Source organism: Perca fluviatilis, chromosome 5 (genome assembly GCF_010015445.1).
Source record: "Perca fluviatilis chromosome 5, GENO_Pfluv_1.0, whole genome shotgun sequence".
Classification (NCBI taxonomy): Eukaryota; Metazoa; Chordata; class Actinopteri; order Perciformes; family Percidae; genus Perca; species Perca fluviatilis.
Window position 1 is genome coordinate 32,996,540 of NC_053116.1, and position 19,584 is coordinate 33,016,123.

General features: G+C 41.5%; 1 protein-coding gene across 3 annotated transcripts in view; it reads right to left on the bottom strand.

Annotated features, from left to right (window-relative positions):
• arhgap4b (Rho GTPase activating protein 4b) overlaps positions 1 to 18,310 on the bottom strand; it is a 42,255-nt gene extending 23,945 nt beyond the window's left edge. Inside the window, exons 1-6 of one of the 3 annotated variants that reach the window (XM_039801169.1) lie at positions 18,014 to 18,310; positions 7,169 to 7,531; positions 4,275 to 4,446; positions 3,997 to 4,159; positions 343 to 405; positions 12 to 185 (exon numbers count right to left, since the gene is read on the bottom strand). In XM_039801169.1, coding sequence (XP_039657103.1) covers positions 12 to 185; positions 343 to 405; positions 3,997 to 4,159; positions 4,275 to 4,446; positions 7,169 to 7,238 — 642 coding nt within the window. In that variant the 5' untranslated portion in view covers positions 7,239 to 7,531; positions 18,014 to 18,310. The remainder of the gene's footprint in view (positions 1 to 11; positions 186 to 342; positions 406 to 3,996; positions 4,160 to 4,274; positions 4,447 to 7,168; positions 7,532 to 18,013) is intronic. The other 2 variants (XM_039801167.1, XM_039801168.1) reach the window with 2 other exon arrangements.
• Between the last annotated feature and the right edge of the window lie 1,274 nt (positions 18,311 to 19,584).

Here is a 19,584-nt window from a genome sequence, read left to right on the forward strand (position 1 = left end):
CACACACTCACTTTTTCCATTAATCTCTCCATCTTCTTGACGGAGCTCCGCCTCTGCCCTCCTGATTGGCCAAGGCCGAGCTCAGCTGACTTTCCGGTTTGCCTCTCCTCCAACCGCTCGGCTTCCTTCAGTTTCCCCTCAGCTATCAGACAGTCTGTGTGGTATTGGTTATATGTCTTCATAGCCTTTATTAGCACAAATGAAACTCCACATTAGTCAGTGTGCATTATTACACCATTTTGCATTATTATACACACACACACACACACACACACACACACACACACACACACACACACACACACACACACACACACACAGACAGCAATATAAAATGCTCACCGTCTGCATTTCAGTGGTGACCTTTAGCAACTCATCCTGCATCTGGATGCCAACTTCTTTGCTCTGCAATTTACAAAAGAAGATTTTTTGACAATTGTCAGATTGATATAATAATTACTTTAAAGCAATAGTTCAACATTTTGGGATATACACTTCTAAACTTTCTTGCAGAGAGTTTGATGAGAATATTTATACCACTCTCGCTACATATAAAGACAGAGCGCAATAGAATCCCGCCCACACTGGAAGGGAAAACAATTCATCTCTGATCCATTGAGTTTGTATTGTGTTATTGTGCCCCCATGTCAATTCTGTCTGTTAGCAAACAACATATACATGCCTAAAAGCTGCTGTGTAGTGGAATGCAGCCTTTAAGAAGAAAAAAGTGGATACAGGCAATAAGACATGAGGCATCATCAGGTTACGTGTGCAGCTACAGCAAGCATCGAATATCCAAATGTCAGTTTTAGGCTAACTATATGTCTGTAAGTCTGTTTTTGACAGTATGAAACTTGTGTTATAGTGGAATGTTTGCAAGTGCCTTAGCTTTCTAACACATAGCTAACATTAGCTTACTAACAGCTAACTTCTCTCTGGTAGCATAATCCTCTGACATGCTTAAATCTAATTTTTTTGGCTAGCTGCAGGCTTTTTGATAGCGTTGCAGCTCTTGGTTGAATATTGTGGTGCCAATTGTTTTCTCCTCCGGTGGGCATGGTTTAAGTATCAGTCTGTCTCGTAGACTGTTAAAAGTCTATGGTCTGTCTCTATGATGCTCAAGTCGCCAGGCGATTAGCTTAGTTTAACAAAAAGACTGGAAATAGTTTTGGAAATAGCTAGCCTTGCCCTGTCCAAACATCCACTTTAACTGTCTTATGTCTTATTTTGCCTAAATTGTACAAAAAATGAAAAGTTTTTTTACAGGAAGTTGTGCTGGACTTCTCCTAGTTGCCTGACTAGATGTTGACAACAAGACTCCCTTTTAAAAAACGATTTTACGTTTCAGTTTTCTTTTCACATCATCACACAAGAAATAAGTGAGCTTTAGATGTTCTGCTAGGTGTATTTTTATACCTTTGGACAGAGCCAAACTAGCCGTTTGCCCCTGTTACCAGTCTTTATGCTAAGCTAAGCTAATTGCTTTCTGGCTGTACCTTCAAATCTAGGTTGGTATAATGGTATTAATCTTCTCATCTAACTCTAGGCAAGAAAGTGAACAGTCCCACAATGTCGAACTGTTCCTTCAATTATAAATGAAATGACTGACAATTAAAATAAATAAATAAATACATAAATAACACCACATAATTATAATAATAATGCATCTCTCAGCTAAACAACAATTTTTCATGAGTATCCCAATTTAGCCATTAGCACTCATGTTGTTATTTTGTACAATTTGCATCAAACTACTTTGATGGTAGGAATAAAAGTTTCAATAGAGTGTTGACAGTGATTTTAGAAAAGCTAAAAGGGTCTCGCTGTGCTTGGCGCCGGCCCTAACAACACCTTTTAGCTGCTCTGAAATGACTGTAGAGGCTTAATTAAAATTCTGCTCACATTTCAACTATGAGAAGGAACAGAAAGTGTGTCTGACAACCAGTAATTTTAACAAGAAGAGTCTGTGTGCTTTAACAAATGAATGAGATTGCAGATGCCACTGCAGTACCAAGAAAGATAAGAAATACATAAAGGGGGATTTTTAAGAAGACTTTTTGTTCAGTATGTATCAATTATTTGAGTGTTTTGCTATATTACACAATTAGCGCATACATTTATAAAGATGGCATTGAGTCTTTGGCTTATTTTTCTTACAGGAGATAGAGCTGACAGAGTGGAGTGGTTTCAGTTGTTTATAAGTGTAATTTGATATTAGGTTGTAATCAGTTTATTCCACTCTCCTCCAGATACAGTCTATAAGAAATTCCTGAAATTAAGTGAAATCATCCCTACTTTATTAAAAAACACAAGACTTGGATATGACATAAAAGGACTTATTAAAGAAAGATTATTGTCTTACAACCTTACTGTAATGGTTGGTAATTATAATTTCATTATTCCTGTTTTTTCCTGAAATAAATCTTGAACACAGCAACGCTGTCAGACACAGCTGTACAACTATGCATATATATAGGTCAAAGTTTGAGATTGATTTAAACCTGAAAAATGTAAAACTGCATCTAGCAGTTTTACCACATCTCCACATCTCAGCATTGAATATGATCAGTAAAATGTGATAATAATATAACAATAAGCCCCTGGAGGGCTTTTTAGGCAATTCTCATTTTCATTTTCCTTGCAAATTAAGTATTGTATCTTTTTAATGTTTTGTGTGTAAATAAAGAAATGAAACAATAGCTGAGAGGAATGATAGGAGGATGATCTCCAAGGTTCAATAAATAATAGGTCTTGTGTTAAACTCTTCACTTTTTCATGTTACTAGATATAATGATAACCCCGGACTATGACGGAATATAAACCGTTTATTAGTCCAACAGCATGTCTTTACAGCAGCATGGCTAACACCAAAGATCCTCTATACTAGCGCATTTCAAGCAGCGCCAATGGGATGAAACGGTACACACTTCCTGTCTCCTAAAGGGGCGGGCCTCGTTTGAAAGTGTAGTGAACGCCGTGTGGATGGATGAAAAGTTATATTTGTATAATTTATTAATAACTTATTTTGCTAACGTTAGATATTTACACAGCTAAAAGACCTATTTAGCATCACGGAGATTAGTTTTGTCTGGGCGTTCACGAACGTTAGTTGCTGTTAGCTTATCCGTGTTGCCAGATCTCACAAGAGTTTGGTCCTGAGACAGTAATGTGTCCGTCTGAAAAATGCCATTTTAGTGTCAGAATGTTATGGCGATATGTGGCTTGTGAGAAATGGGTCCAATGTTGACGTTGGTGATTATGGGGAGAAAGGATCGCTCATAATCTGTGTTCACGTTCACTTCTCCCATTGGAATCAAAACACGCAGGACCTTCCGCTAAAGAGGCGCGGCAGTGTCGGAGACAACGTGACACAGATACAGGACACTACTCTGAGTTGGGGCGTCTCGGTTCTAAACCGTCGTGAACGCAAGCCACATATCTCCTAAACATTTGGACACTAAAATGGCATTATTCATACGGAGGAAATTAACTTTGTTTGAGACCTGTTCTGTCTCTGGACCAAACTCTCACGAGATCTGGCAACACAAATAAGCTAACGTCAGCTAACCTTCGTGAATGCCCTAACAAAACTAATCTCTGTAATGCTAAATATGTCTTTTAGCTGTGTATATATATACAGTATATATATAATATATATATATATATATATTTGTATAATTTATTAAGATTTTCTTTTGCTAACGTTATAACTTTTCATTCATCCAAACGACGTTCACTACACTTTCAAACGAGGCCACGCCCATTTAGGAGACAGGAAGTGCGTACCGTTTCATACCATTGGCGCTGCTTGAAATGCTTGGAATCTTTAGTATAGACTGAGGATCTTTGGTAATGCCAACAACGGAAGCTAAAGTTACCCACAATCCATTTAGTGTATCTCAACTACAGATCTAGTTGCCCAAAATTCACAACATCTAGCATGTCTAGTGTGTCCGTTTTTGCGTGCATGAGACCTAACACCGAAGACCCACTCACCCGTTTGTGCAGACGGTGTGTATCTTCCGTACTGTGTGTCAACCCCTGTGTGAGTGTGTTGCAGCATGTGTCACCCAGCGCTGCGTGTTCCCGGCTCTCCAGACGAGTCTGAGTCAGCAAAACAGACCAGACTTGACACACCGACTGACCCCACTGCTCCTTCCTGGAGAAACCAAACAAACAGACGACAGCCATCACAGCCGAACGAAACGCTTAAGAACCACCCGAGAAATAGAAAAGACAAATTGTGCACACTCTCATACTGTAAACACACTTACTTCTTAGTCTTGTGGGTGAATCGCTCGGTGAGTTTGTCGAGGGCTCGTGCATATTCGGCCTCGATGTCGCCTCGGCGCCGGAGAAACTCTGAGAGGTCTGAGAGCTGCTGCTGTTTCACCTCCACCTGAGAGTCTAAAATCTTGATCTGGTCTGTCAGCTGGGCCCGCAGGTCTGACACACAGACAGACAGAGATGGGCAGACAGGGAAAGGGATGCATGGAGAGAACACAGAGAGTGACATGAGAACACACATACAAACACACGGGTGAACACTGTGTGATCAGATTTCTTTTGGGCCACTCATCTAATACATGAAATATTTACTCAATCTCCACTAAAAGATTCATACATTTTTCGTTAAACTAACAATCCTCACTTGGGACAGTTTGGAGTTAGCATACCTTTGAACACTTTAAATAACTGGAGCAGAGTTTGGAAAAACATTTAAACTGTCTTGGAGAGAAGCTGATCATCAGTTGGTGCATTATAAATCTACAAAGCTGCATACAGAGCATATTCTACTCCAATGATTTAGGACATATTAAATCATGGTTTGGGAATGCCAAGGAGTGTCTGTGTTTTGGAATGTAGATTCACTGAAGTAGGCCACTGTTGTACCTAAACGCCATTTTGTGGCAGTCTGGCTATCACCAGACCAAGCTCAATCTTTCAAGATTGAACATTAGTCTGGGGAGTCTGCTCTGTATTTTCTACTGCACAAGAGGGCATAGTTCAAATAACTCTGTACGCAATTGGATAGTCCTTCAACCAATCAGACCAATGATCCGGGTGACGTAGCAGCGACAGCGGCATCAACGGGTTGCTGCGCGTCGGTGGCCGCCATGTTGAATGTAAACAAGAAGCTGCTTGATCGCTTCTCTATCGTCATCGTGTTAAACCCGCCAATAGCGCGCCAGGTGGATAAGCCAGTTTGTGATTGGTCGCTGCAAAATTGTAATGGAAGCAGGATAGATAAACGTACAGGTTTCCTGCCTGAGCTGCAGGGCGAAATCAAATCGCCAGCAGATCGGGCTGGGTTTACCCAGTCTAATTTTGTGGTATTGGTACTTTATTCCACTACGTTTATGTAACAGCCATAGTTACAGATCAACAACACAAAAACACACACATGATAATCCTTTAAAATACAATGTGTTGTAAAGATTAAACCAGTGTCATATTTCAGATCTATATGATGACGTTTATGAGGTGTTAGCAGTTCCACCAAAGAGGGATTTCCCAATCACCACTGGACTAAACAACCTCTTGGAGTGGAGTAGCTCCATCTTGACTAGCTGCAACAGTAATATTGCAAAATATTGAAAATGTAATATTGAATGACATATATCATAAAATAATTCATGGGTGACATTCTGCTGCATAATGAGTATAGAGCATTTTGCTGGTAATACTTTACTTCTACTTAAGTAAAATTTTGAATGCAGAACTTCTACTTGTACTTCTTTTGTTTTCCATGTATATTTTATGAAACACATGGATATTAATGTAGAAGTATGCATGTACATATTTCTATATAAGTGCGCTTGTATGTATTTATATTCATACACTGTAGTGTAGAGCAGCCATTAACTAGGGATTTTGTCTTCTGTTATTTGTGTATTTTGTGTCTTATGTCTCATCTTGCTTGTTAATAATTGGGAAACAAGATACATTCATATCACACCTGCTCCTGCTTGCAGATGTATGCACACATACACACACACAGACATAAAGGGTAGAGTATGGCGACATACAGTGTCTTTATAAAGTATACACACATGCAACTAATACAGTATATGCATACACAATCAGTATAACTCATTCTGCTGCACTTCACCTGTGGAGAACTTGAGGAACAGTTCATTCACACAATCATTTAACTAATACAAAATTATTATTAGAGAAATTAGATTAGGTCCTATGTACAAGAATGTATTTTTAATCCCGCATTTCCTCCATGAGGAATTAATAAAATGCTGTCAATGCTGTCTTTTGGAGGTGCAACCGCCACGGATTTCCTGAGTAATTTGACAGCAACATATATATTAATACACACGGCTCACTTGTCATAACCCAAATATACATGCATACACTTTTGGGTATCTAATACAAGGCTACTACTGTATGTATTACACACACACACAAACTTGCAAAAGCCAGTTGCGACGTGGCCCAGTGCTGCACTTTGGTTTGAAAAGGCTAATACAAACATCATTCTCTAAAATAACCCCCCCGCCTTTGCTTTGCTCTCTCACCTCTCTCTCTCTTTCTCTTTCCCTCCTTCTCCTCTTTTCTTACCTGTTCTCAACTCTCTCTTTCTTTTCCTCCTTACTCATCCCCCACCACCCACCTACCGCTGCGCCTACTCCACTCCTTCTTTCCCCTCTTTACTCTTTTTCTCCGTCTCTGTGTGAGCAGACCGCCCGGGGCTGACTGGATGTGAGGAGACAGCATCGCTAATACTGCCTATAAATACACCCTTGTAGTACAGTACAGAGAGCCGCCCAGCCACGGCATGCACCATACAAAACACAGCACATAATCTTACACACAAAAAAATCCTGTATTGCAAACATTGGCCATGCTATCGTGTTTTTACTTTGATTAAAGGATGCTATTCTCTCCTGTTGGCTTTTAGAGACACAATCTCCAAACAATGGTGCTTTTATCAGTCTGTGACGTGTGCTTGAGTACATACGTGTAAACATTATGCACAAGTACGTTCAGTGGGAATCTATGATTATGAGACTGGATGAGACTGCACACATTCACGCATGAATGCACATGTGCTATCTTATATGCATTTGTGCGTGCAGGTCAGTGTAATAAAGGGCACAGACGTACACAGAGACAAGCACATGACACACACACACACACATGCAGAGTGACTTACCTTTCATCTGCGATTCGTACTCGGCCAGACTCCCCTTCTCCCTCCTCAGCTTTCCATGTGATGTCATCATCTTTGACCCCTCGACTCTTGTCTGCCACTGAGACCTTCCTTCCCGAACCCAGAGTCTTCTCGTAGCCTTTCAGTCTCTCCCTCGTGAAACCTTACAACCTCGGTGCCTGCTCCGGCTCTGTAGTCTGTGACCTTTCACCCCCGACCCCTTTGGCCTCGCTGCTCTACAGCTGCGTGCAGAGCGACGGCATCGGTGTGGATCGGCTGCGCTCTGCGGGGATGTCAGTCGGGTCAATGTGTTCGTGGACTCCCGTAGGTTTCTGATATGAGTGCTGATCCATTGAGTGAAGCGGCCTGAGCAGCAGACAGAGGGGGAAGAGAGGGGAAGAGAGCACGGTAAGAGAAGAAGTGGACATGGATGACAAGGGGACAAGACAGGGAGAATTATTGAGACCAGAATGTGAAAATGAGAGAGCCAGAGGACAAATGAGGCCACGGCGACAAGACAGAAAGGGACAGTGACACCAGAGAAGGGAGATTTAATATGAAGGGCAGCGAGGGGCGGGGGTGCAGAGCGCCAAATGGACAGTAAGAGGGCAAAGTGACAGGGATGTGAGGAAGGAAGGAGGAAGGATGAATATGGGGGATGGGAAGATGAGAAGTGATGAGTAACAGCAGTAATGATGGACATTCAAGGCCTTGAGGTCGGGGGTTGGCGATGTCAATAAAGGTAATGGTCAAATACACAAGCAAATGTCTCCAATTATTTTATTTACACATAGGGCCTACTATACTACACACATTTCCAAAATGACCCAGCAAGACAGGCTGGGAATCTTCATCTTCCTTTGTACAAAACATCCCACGATCAGTTCTCTATCAAAAGTTGTGGAGCTATTTTGTGGAATGACAATTTACATTTAATGGATTCCTCTGTGTCACTTTCTATGTATACAAATAGACTTAGAAATGCCCTGCTGTCTAACCTATGTGATTTTGGAGAAGAAAAAAAAGATAACTCTTAGAAAAGTGTTGTTTTTACTGTAAACATGGCAATTATTTCGGTTTCTCTACGTGTATTTATTTTTATTACATTTTTTATGAACTTTTTGCACACTGACACTTAAAATGTATTTTGGATTTTGTACGTCTACATTAGTGTATGTCCTTTGGTTGTGGTTTACCTCACCCTCACATGCATTTTTGTATTTCTTCAATGTAATTTGTTTTCATGTTCTGTGAGACAAATAAACTTAAACTAAACTAAACTACCGAGCTTAACGTTAGTTACACACGTTAGAGAGAAACTCCAGCAATTTTACACATCAAAGTCAGGTAACTTTCAACTTTTAGCACCACAATCCGCGTGTTTCCCTAGGCTTTATGTGTAAAAAGACAGAGACAAGAAGGAAAAAGAATAAAGACCGCAGAGGAATAGGAGAAAGAACCAGAGTTTCTGGGTTCAGTCAGAGCCTGAGCTGAACACAAACGCACACAAAGGCACACTTCCACAGACACGGCCGGTGCTTCTGATAGCTAGCTGACAGCTAACGTCTAAAGAATTGGTATCTACTGTGTGTATGTTGGTATGTAACACTGTCTAGGGAGAAAAATGAATGGGGGCACCTGAAATAGCTCCTCCCACTTCCCAACTGCATTGGGTCTTTAAATGGAAAACATGCATGACAAACTTTGGGAATCAAACTAAAAGACATGGCGTAATAAAAAAGATGCATTATGGGAACTGTAGGATAAAGCAGCCAGTGGACAAAGCTCAAACTCTTCAGCTCTAACATTAACTCTTGTGTTGTCTTCACGTCGACCAACAAGCAACTTTGGGTTTTTCTGGGTCAAAATTTAAAATTACAACTTTTTGGTCAATGTTTTGGTCGTCTTTTTCAACACTTTTGTCGCTTCCCCCCCTCCCATTTTTTTGGCATTTTTTCTGACGTTTTTGACGTTCTTTTATCATTTATTTTTCAAATGCCATAAACTTGAATACAACACCCAAATTCAATGAAAGTAGTGAACTAATAATTTACTTTAATAGTTGTATGGAGCCATCCATGTTTTTGTTTTTTAAAGGTCCCATGGCATGAAGATTTCACTTTATGAGGTTAACATTAATATGAGTTCCCCCAGCATGCCTATGGTCCCCCAGTGGCTAGAAATGGTGATAGGTGTAAACCGAGCCCTGGGTCTCCTGCTCTGCCTTTGAGAAAATGAAAGCTCAGATGGGCCGATCTGGAATCTTCTCCTTATGAGGTCATAAGGGGAAAGGTTACCTCCCTGTTCTCTGCTTTGCCCGCACAGAGAATTTGGCCCACCCATAAGAGAGAGAAATCATGGCTTTCAAACGAGCAAAATGGCAATTGGTCAAGGCCACACCCACACCCTGCCCCCCTTCTCTCCTCCTCAATAGCTACAGACACAGAAATGGCACATTCAAAGTAAAGCTCATTGTGGGACTGGCTCTAGTGGCTGTAATTCTGCATCAAGACTGAATTTCGGGGAAGAGACTTCAGATAAAGTATTAGGGGACCACTAAGGCCTATATAAAAGCATCCAAAAAGCAGCATGTCATGGGACCTTTTAACAATTTAGTTGAAAGAAACCCAAATTTGTGATATATAAACTTTCTGAAAATGGGTCAAATATGACACGAGGACAACAGGAGGGTTAAGCCTATACTACTCTAAGGATCAGAGACATGGAGGACAACCAGGTCCACAGTGACGAAAGTACAGACATTCATCAACAGCTGCCTGAGCATCCACTGGCCAGATACCATCAGCAACAATGATCCTTGGCAGAGAACAGGGCCAACAACCTGATGAAGAAGGGATCAAGAGAAGAAGATGGGGATGGAAAGGAAGGAGCGATAGGCGCAAGTAAGTAAGGATCAAGCACCTGCGGGACAAAACTAGTGACAAAAGCCCAGCTAGCATGCATTTGAAAAAGGTTTATCGAACTAGTTCTGCATGCACATGGCTAAATGCTTACATTGCATTAGACACAGGCATTTGCATGGTTGTTTAGTCAGCGTCAACTGTACTGAGAAGATGAGCTCACACATTGTGTCTTGCTTTTTACTTTCAAATAGGCAGTCAGGAAGGCGGGCACACACACAGACAAAGGCAACTTCACTTCCCACATCCTGTCTTAGTTTCTCAACAGGTTTCACCACACAACAACGAGTTAAAAAGTCTGCTTTCACTGAAAACATTGTTCCTCAATCAGCCTCAGAATAATTTGGGTTTGGTTAAAAAAAGAAAAAAAAGAAAAGAAAAAAAAAACAGTAACTGAAAGAAAAGGTGGCCAACACTAACCAGATTGAACGTGGCCTAGCTTAATGTGGTCACCTTTGACAGAGTACTGTGGGGAAACTTGATAAGGGCATTGTTTACTAGATCTATGCCGTGAGAAAGTGGAAAAATCCTCAGTAAAGCCGACAATCGCTTAGAACTAAGCAACGGCTGTTAGACTCTCATTTCCTGTTCCAAAACGGTGTGGTGGATGCGATACGGCCACGGTTTCAGAAAGAACTAGTAGGGAGTAAATGGAGAAGTAGAGCAGAGAGATTTCCAAAACTGAGAGTGGAAGGGCCCCGAGACCTCAGGAGGCCTTCATCATCAGCGTGCAACCTTAATCTGCACAGAACAAAGCAAATGTAAATGATCGGAGAAAGAGAGGGGAGGGGTTGGGAGAGATTCAGCAAAATACCAGGGAGAAGAGAGAGAACGCGACTGATGTGTGTGTGTGTGGGGGGGGTGGCAAAAGGGCAGATGTAGAGGTTATCTGGGAACAGTGTTTCATACTTTAAGTCGAGGTCATTGAAAGAACGAGGTCGTGTGTAGAGAATATCAATTAGATTGAAGACAAGAGAGGATCCATGTGGTACAGTGTGATAGATCCTCATTGCTACTGAGGGGATTTTCTGCTCATTTCTTCTGAAGGAAAAAAAATGAAGCACGAAGCAGAAGTAATACAAGCGGGATATTGTGTTGTGTGTGATTTCCTGACATTGCTGAGATCCAACCACACTGTGCTACGTTGGCCCAGTTACGGTACTGTACAGAACGTTATCTGGTGTCATGTTTCTTGCAGAAATGTATCCCCCTTTCTTTTTGTTTTATTCTTACAGCTGCATTCGTACAGCTGCCTCCTATGAGTAGAAAATCGCCCCTGATCTCAGCGAACCTGGGACAAAGCCAAACCGTTGCTTTTGCAGCGCAAAATGTCAAAAACACAACACGTGGGTGTCAACAGGACCCTCGGCCAGATGATCTCACTTCCTGACAAGTTGACTTTCGGGAACTAGGGGGTTTTCAGCTGAACTGTGAAAGCATGCACAGGCCTTGACGTATCATCTTTACCAACGCAGTGCGATCACAGATAAGCACTGAAATGTTCAAAGGGTGCAAAAAAAGTGTCGAACCTGATCTTATGCTATCTTGTGCCTGTCAGAAGGGCTACAGCTGTGCACTCACTGCTCTGAACACGAGTCAGGTGAGACACTCATCTGTCTGACAGACTGATTGGAGAGGCTCTTATAAACACATACATGATTGGGAGAAGATGAATGTTGCAATGTATGCTGCAGCAGGAAGCAAGAAGATAAACAACAGTTGGGAGAATAGAATGGAATAGCATAGAATAGATCTTTTTGGAAAACTACTGAACACAAAATGGCTATACACAATCAAGAATACAACAAAATAAAAGCATTAAAGAATGATTCATATGTACACTAGTGGTCAAAAGTTTGGGGTCACTTACACATTTTCGTTCCACTCCGTTGTAGACAGAATACCAGCTGATCTGAGTGGGTGGCTGATCTTTAATGCAATATCTACATTGCCCATTATCAGCAACCATTCATCCAATGTTTCAAAGGCACATTCTGTTTACTAATCTGATATCATTTTAAAAGGCTAACTGAGAAAAACATTGGAGAACCCTTTTGCAATTATGTAAGCACATAATGTAATCTGAAAACTGCCGCCCTGGTTAAAATGCAACTGATCTCAGCTGGTATTCTGTCTATAAAGGAGTGGAATGGCAATTTCTCAGTGACCCCAAACGTTTGACCGGTAGTGTATGTGCACTGTTATCTTATTTTGCAGAGTCTACTGTAGCTATAGCAGCGACATGAAGCGTAACGGAAGCAGACAGGACTAGAGCTGTCAACATCACAGCTTACAGCAGCTTCTGTTCCACATACCTCATCATGACCTGGGGATGTTTCAGCAGGAGACTAAAATGTGTTGCAGGTAACAGAAGGACAACAGTGTCTGTCATGTCTTTTTTTATTTTATATATTTTTTAAACAATGTAATTATACAACCATTTTAACAATCGGAGTAATTCTTCTCAAGAAGAGTAAACTGACCTTAAATAAGTATTCAGATCCTTTAGTAAAGGTACTAATACTCAACACGGTCTCACGGCAGTTCGTGAAATGGTCACGTTATTTTTAATCTATTGATTCGTGTACAACAACACGTTAATGTCATTTTTTTCGTGGTGACACGGCCGTGGGGGAGGACGCCACACACGCCGGGACACTGCCGGCTCACACACCGGGACACGGCCGTGGGTTGACGCGCGACAATAAGGGGATGGCGGAGGTTGGGTTTAGGAAAAAAACAACGGGGAAAGGACGCCTCACACACCGGGAGAGCGCACGACAATAACGGGATGGTTAACGGGGAAACAAAACGCCACACGCGGGACGCGATCCCCGGTCTCCGGGGTGAAAGTCCTGAATTGTTTGACCCGTCCACCACCCCAACCAAACTCCTTACGCGGATTTTCGGCATTTCATACTACTCGCTACCGTAGTCGTGCTGTGATCACGACATATGCTTCCCATTTAAGTACATTACTTTACATTTTCGTTTACTTTACATTTTCGTGGCCAGCACGAAAATGACGAGAAAAACGTCCCCGTGAACACGAATCAATAGATTAAATAACGTGACCATTTCACGAACTGCCATGAGACTGGGTTGGAATACCACATTGTGAAAATACTCCGTACCTGATTAAAAGTATGTACCGTAAGTATTATCAGCAAAATGTACTTAAAGTAAAAGTAATCATACTGCAACATCTGCAACATTATTGCTATCTTAAAAGGGCACTCCAGTTACTTTCAGAGGTGGAATGTAGCAGTGTACAGTACATTTACTCAAGTAATGTACTTAGGTACAAATTTGATTCACTCCTCTACATCTCAGAGTTTAATATTGTAGTTTCTAGTTACTTTTCAGATTAAAATTTTTCATATCCATCCTGTCCAGTGAAAACCCTGTATTTTCAAATGTGGTTCTTAAGTTAAATAACACCTTTAAAATTGCATCAGCTGGAAAATGCATTGTGACGAAGCTGAAAGCAGGGCTGTTTTTCAGAGACACCATACAGTATACGATACGTGGTTCTCACAGGACAATGACGCTACAAACTCATGATCTTATAGAAATGATGCATTGCTGTAGATTAAACTACCCAACAGTATATAAAGGAGTTCAAATAAGCAAAACCTTAAACATCTACAGCAGTGCAACATACCCGTTAATGCAGCAGGAATACTAATCCAGAAACATCAGATATAATAGTAAAACACTGACAGGGAACATTTTACTGCATTATGACTACTTTTACTCTAAGTACTTTAAGTACATTTTGCTGATAATACTTAAATACTGTCAATTAGGTAAAGAGTATTTCTTACAATGTGGTATTAGTAACTTTACTTAAGTAAAGGAATCTGAATACTTCTTTAAGGTCAGTTTACTCTTCTTGAGAAGTACTACTCCGATGGTGAAAATAGTTGTATAATGTCCTCTTTGGCTCTAGAGAGAGAACTTCAAAGTTTAGCAGAAAGGGACTAATGAAAGATGCTATCAAATTGCATTATGGGGAATGTAGGATCCTGTGTTCTTTGAGCTTGACTGAACTGGAGACTAAAAGTCAGGATATCTTGGCCTCTGCTGCATCGATGTAGGCCATTCTTTTTTTAATCTGTCTCTTGTGAGTTACTAACTTTATGAAAGAGCAATACTAAGTTGGCTCAGTAGCCCTTTAAAGCGAGTCTATTTAACTTTTGCTGAACAGTAACCTAATGCGCCAGATGGTTTGTTAACACAAAGCCATCTGAGAAGCCATCATTGGAAATTGTTTAGGAAAGGGCAGGCACTTTCAAAAAATCCCTGGCAGGTGATTGGATGAACCATCTGTCTATCACATCTGCCATTACTGTTTTGACCGTACAGTCGCGGCTATCACTCACATCTAAACCACTCATAGCTTCCAGTAGCTCCTCAGCGGATGCTGATTGGTTCGGTTAGCTGGTTGTTCAAACAAAAACGCATTATTTGAAGCCTAGTCTATATCCACGACGTTCCACATCTGGGATTGTTCTGTTTCCGACGAAAATTACGCTGGATTTCACTCATTTAGGCCGGATATCCGTTGCTTTGGGTTTCCTTTGTGTTGGCATTTTAAACTCCGGTGGATTTATGAGGACTATGGTTAACTGCTCCTCAGATCTCTGCAGGGTAAATCCAGACAGCTAGCTAGACTATCGGTCCAGTCTCAGTTTTCTGTTGCACAATTTAAACAACTTTTCCACCAAAACAAGAGATCTCCACTTTTGAGCAAAATAGAAATTTTGAATGTCAAACACATCATTTTCTGCATTCTGGTGAATTGTTCTGCAACAATGTGCACCTTTTCTGCATCAAGTTATGATGCAAATGTCTTTATTTATGTTAAGGAAGTTATTATAGGTTTTTGGGGTGGGTTGCACTGGCCAGTTTTGATTATTGGGGGGGTTGTAACCCACCCCCCCTGCAAATTTCGCCTATGCCTGCAATTCTCGTGTGATCTCGTGATATTGCGAAAATCCAGCTGCCCTTCAAGGTAAGGCACTGTGGCCGTGAATAACAATAACAGGCTAATGTAGATTCTAAAACTCAACAGTAGAACAAGAGACAGGTCATATAGTCAGTGAACTGACAATCATTTCATTTATACAGCAATATCTATGTTATGTTCAACCACCATAAGCTACTGGTTAAACCAGACCAAGGCAAGGCTGTAGCAGCAAAAGCCCTAAGTGAGTTGAATTAAGTGAGCGAGAATTTTATTTCTGATGGATTTCACTTTCCATTTGTAAGAGAGAAGAAGATAAAGAAGAAAGTGATATTTTTTCTTTTTCATTTTTTCCAAAGTTACCTAGTCTCGCTTTAAGATAAAATACGCATGACCAATCATATTTTAAGGCTGTGCTTTCTCGCAGACGTGCTACTGCAAAAATACTGACGCTGAACCACATTGAACCGCTGAAAGCTAACTGACAGCTCATTTATTGGCTGCGAGATTGCAAAGCAAAATCTGAAAGCCGCTCATACAGCCAACCCGATTGCACAACAACAGGTAGAGCGCCCTCATACTGGCACTGGCACTGGCACCAGGCTTCATTTAGAACGTGTCATGAGATTTAGGCCGATGCAAGATTAGCTATGCAAAGTAGCAAAAATCCAAATTCATCATATCACTGACAAAGTTTGCTTCTTGCCAGAGTCTCTCTACACTCTTCTATATCCTCCCCAACGGCTGCTTGTGCAACAGCTGCCACAGCAAACAGGAAGCCGTAGCATAGTATGCCACCACAGCTTTTTACCTCCTGCACCATCTGTAGAGAATTACCTTGTACCTGCAAATCTCACAGAAAGTTTTCAGCAGCAGCTTAATCCTGGTTCTCATCACTGCCAAAACACACACCACAGGGGCGACTAGTTTCAAGGTGGCAGTGGAGAACTGCACATAATGCATCATATCAAAGAAAGTGTGGCCAATAAAAGATGTGAACTTTATAATAAAGTTAGAAATTAATACTCTTTGGCAATGTGCCTTGGAAAGTATATTTCACACCCAGTATACGGTGGCTTTCAGGTTCTGGCATGGCGCCTAATTGCAATAGCACTGAGGGCAGTTTTGTATCAGACAGGGCTGCAAAATGAACTAAATAACTTCCACTGCGGTCTACATTTCTCAGGTCATGCCATGGCTGAGTTTTATGTGGGGGATCTTTTACAGGTAATGTTTGTGGAATGCATACCTCTGCGTCCATGCAGGGAGCATGATTGGAAAAAAAAGATGAATAAAACAGTGAAATGAAAAGCGTTTTGGACAGTCGAGCACTGTGAGGTGCCGAGAGGCTGTCAGGTTGGCCACATCCGCTCCTCAGGACCCGCTCAAACCTCTACTTCTCCACCAGCACTTTCCCTGGATCACTCAGGGACAGCACTCATTACAGGCCAGTTTAGATGTGGCTCTACTGCACTACAGGTTGTATAAGTGAATCTCATTGTGTACAATTTGGAGATACTACTTTTCTACTATTTCATGCTATACTCTATGCTTTCTACTGCACAACATTTATCTGACGGCTTAAGTTACTAGTTACTTTGCAGATTCATACATTTAAGTGATGTTTACACATTAATGCATAAATAATTATGAAACAGTAATGTACATTATTCTGAAATGAGCATTTTGCACAAAGAGTGCTTTCACTTTAAGTACTTCAATTATATTTTGATGCTAACTCATGTACTTTTAATCTAGTAATATTTTAGAGTATTCCCACACCGTGTTATCTCTGTTTTTACTTAAGAAAGAAGTGAGTAGTTTTTTCCAGCCAAAAATCTCATATCTCTGCTCATATTGTTTCAAATTTGGAGGAAAATGTTCATGTTTCAGGACAAATGTTACTTAATGGTGCCTTGGGAAGTGGACTAGATCCGAATCAGCATCACTAAATGCACCTTATGCATGTGCATGGTGCATAAAATGCACATAAAAAATGACGTAATTTGCCACACGTTCCTCACTGGTACAAAGAGTATTCTGCATGTTTTAAATCAAGAAGTCTTTGTGAAACAACTGTTTTTTTTAAGTTGTTTTTAATGCAAGATGGGCAACCATCATGCTGTTTGAAGTCAGGCACTTGCATCTCAGACTGGACAAGACTTCAGGCCATTTATTTTTTAAAGTAACCTGTGAGCTGCCTTTGTAAAATTTAAAATACACTACAATCATGTTCTTAGCATGTCGAAGAAACTGCACTTGATACTGAAACAAAACACCTACAAGAGCTTTTAACATTGCAATTTCTTCGGCTAGGCTCCTCCGTTATTACTCCGACATTACTATCACAATCTTTGTTGTTGCACAGTAAATCAACAGCACAAAGGAAATGCTACTTTGTACAGTAGATGCCTCTGAGGAGGCTGTTTGAGCCATTTGCTTATCTTCATTATATAATAACAGAATGTGAATTAGCTGTCAGTGGTGTAGGTGATAAGCTGCTGAGGGGGGGAAATTAAGCTTCTACAGCTCTCACAGCACAGGAGGGTTGAGTTATATTTACAATGGCTGTAAATCACCCCATATGGTCAAGGCGCTGTAACAGGGCTCCACACAATGGCCACATAAACACCTCAGCATAATTACACAAGCATGTAAACACACACACACACAAACAGAGCATACCACTGAAAATGGTGCACACATATTACATAATTAATACCCTTAACAGTCAGTAGCCTACATCCATTTGTCCACTTAGAAACCCCCGATGGGAATACAGTGTGCCTTTAAAACACTAAACTATAAATAAACACATAGACATGCTCACTTTAGTCACGCATGGACTTTTACACACACACACACACACACACACACACAGACACACACACACACACATAATATTTATATATAAACACCAGTTGTTGCATTCATGTGCAGCATGACAGCCGTACATACCTCACTTTGTGGTCCTCTGCTGTCTCTTTCTATCTGTTCTTCAGCTCTCCTCCTCTCTTTTCATCCCTTGTTCTCTCATACATACATACACACAGAGCAGTGTGTTTGAATCTGACAGATTTCTCTCAGCTCAGTGCCCTCCTCCTTCCCTCTCTCTCTCTCTCTCTCTCTCTTTCTCTCTCTCTCTCTCATTTCTCAGACACACACACACAGACACACACACTCAAAAACAGCCCTCCCTCATTTCTTTCTTCCCTCTCCTGCCAAATATGCCAAATAACCCTCCCTTCTCTCGCTCTCTCGCCAAGCCAGAGTTGCCTCTCTCCTCCCATTCCCTCCCTTTCTCCCTCTCTGCCTTGTGAAGCCTTGCAAAGCCACAATCCAAGCCACGCCCCCTGCTCTCTCCTCTCCTCTGGGCAGCTATAAATACCGCTGCTGCTATGAATATACTGCCTTTCTCCCTCAGCATCCCTCGCTGCCGCTTCCCCCCCCCACCCTCCATCCATCCATCCATCCCTCGCCTGCACTGCCCTCCCTCGCTCCAGCCCTCCATCCCTCCAGCCCTCCATCCTTTTCTCTCTCGAAATGATTTTCCAATGACCTTGTATTATTCGCATCTCACAACGCCATTGCAGGACAGCATCCTTTCCCGTCGCACGTGCAAGATGCAACCGTTTCCATGCACGCACACATGCATGCTTCAAGAAGGCATGTCCTCAAGCAGCTTTATTCACGCGCGCACACACACACACACACACACACAAAAACTGACACAACCGTAGACAGCAGTGTTTCGTACTATCTGTCTCCTGTGCTTCCTGTCTGTTGCGCCGGATGTGGTGCATTTTTTCCTTCCGACAGCTGAGAAAAACCCACTCTGATTGAGAGACACGTATGGACAGCAGATCACACTCACCCCTTCACTAATGAATCCGACTCACAGCACTAACTCTATCAACACCTGCGCAAAGATGAGTCAATAATGGGTGCTCCTGTCCTCGTAAAATGCAAAGAGTCCAAATCTATTGTATAAAAAGCTGAATAAAAGATGAGTGAATGAGCGCGTTTCTCTCAGCATCCTCCATCCCGCCACTCCATCTTTTAGGTACATTATGTATCCGATTTATCAGACATCGAGGGCGATTTATCACACAAGACACGCTGTAGCAATGAACGTCTCAAGGTTTTGTTGTATTCTCTCGACAAGTATTTCTGCACTATACAGTAATACGTGCAATATCTCCAACATGTCAGGTTGATTCACCTGCAAAAACAAACAGCAGATAGATTCACATTGTGCACTTAAGAGTAGGTATCATGAACATTAGGCAGAATGATGTCTCTGCTCTTGCTCACTGCCTGCAAGATTGTCTGGGAATGAGGTTACCAACATCTGGTGCAGGCGCGTTATGCGCACCGAGGGTACACTTAAACAGAATCAAATCTTCGGCTGTAGGCTATATAGTATGTCACGGACGTAATTAATCCTTGGATTGCACCGGCGACGCCGCAATAACTCCATAAATGAAACCACAGAAACTGTGAGCAGCACAAAGACGACAAAGAATTTG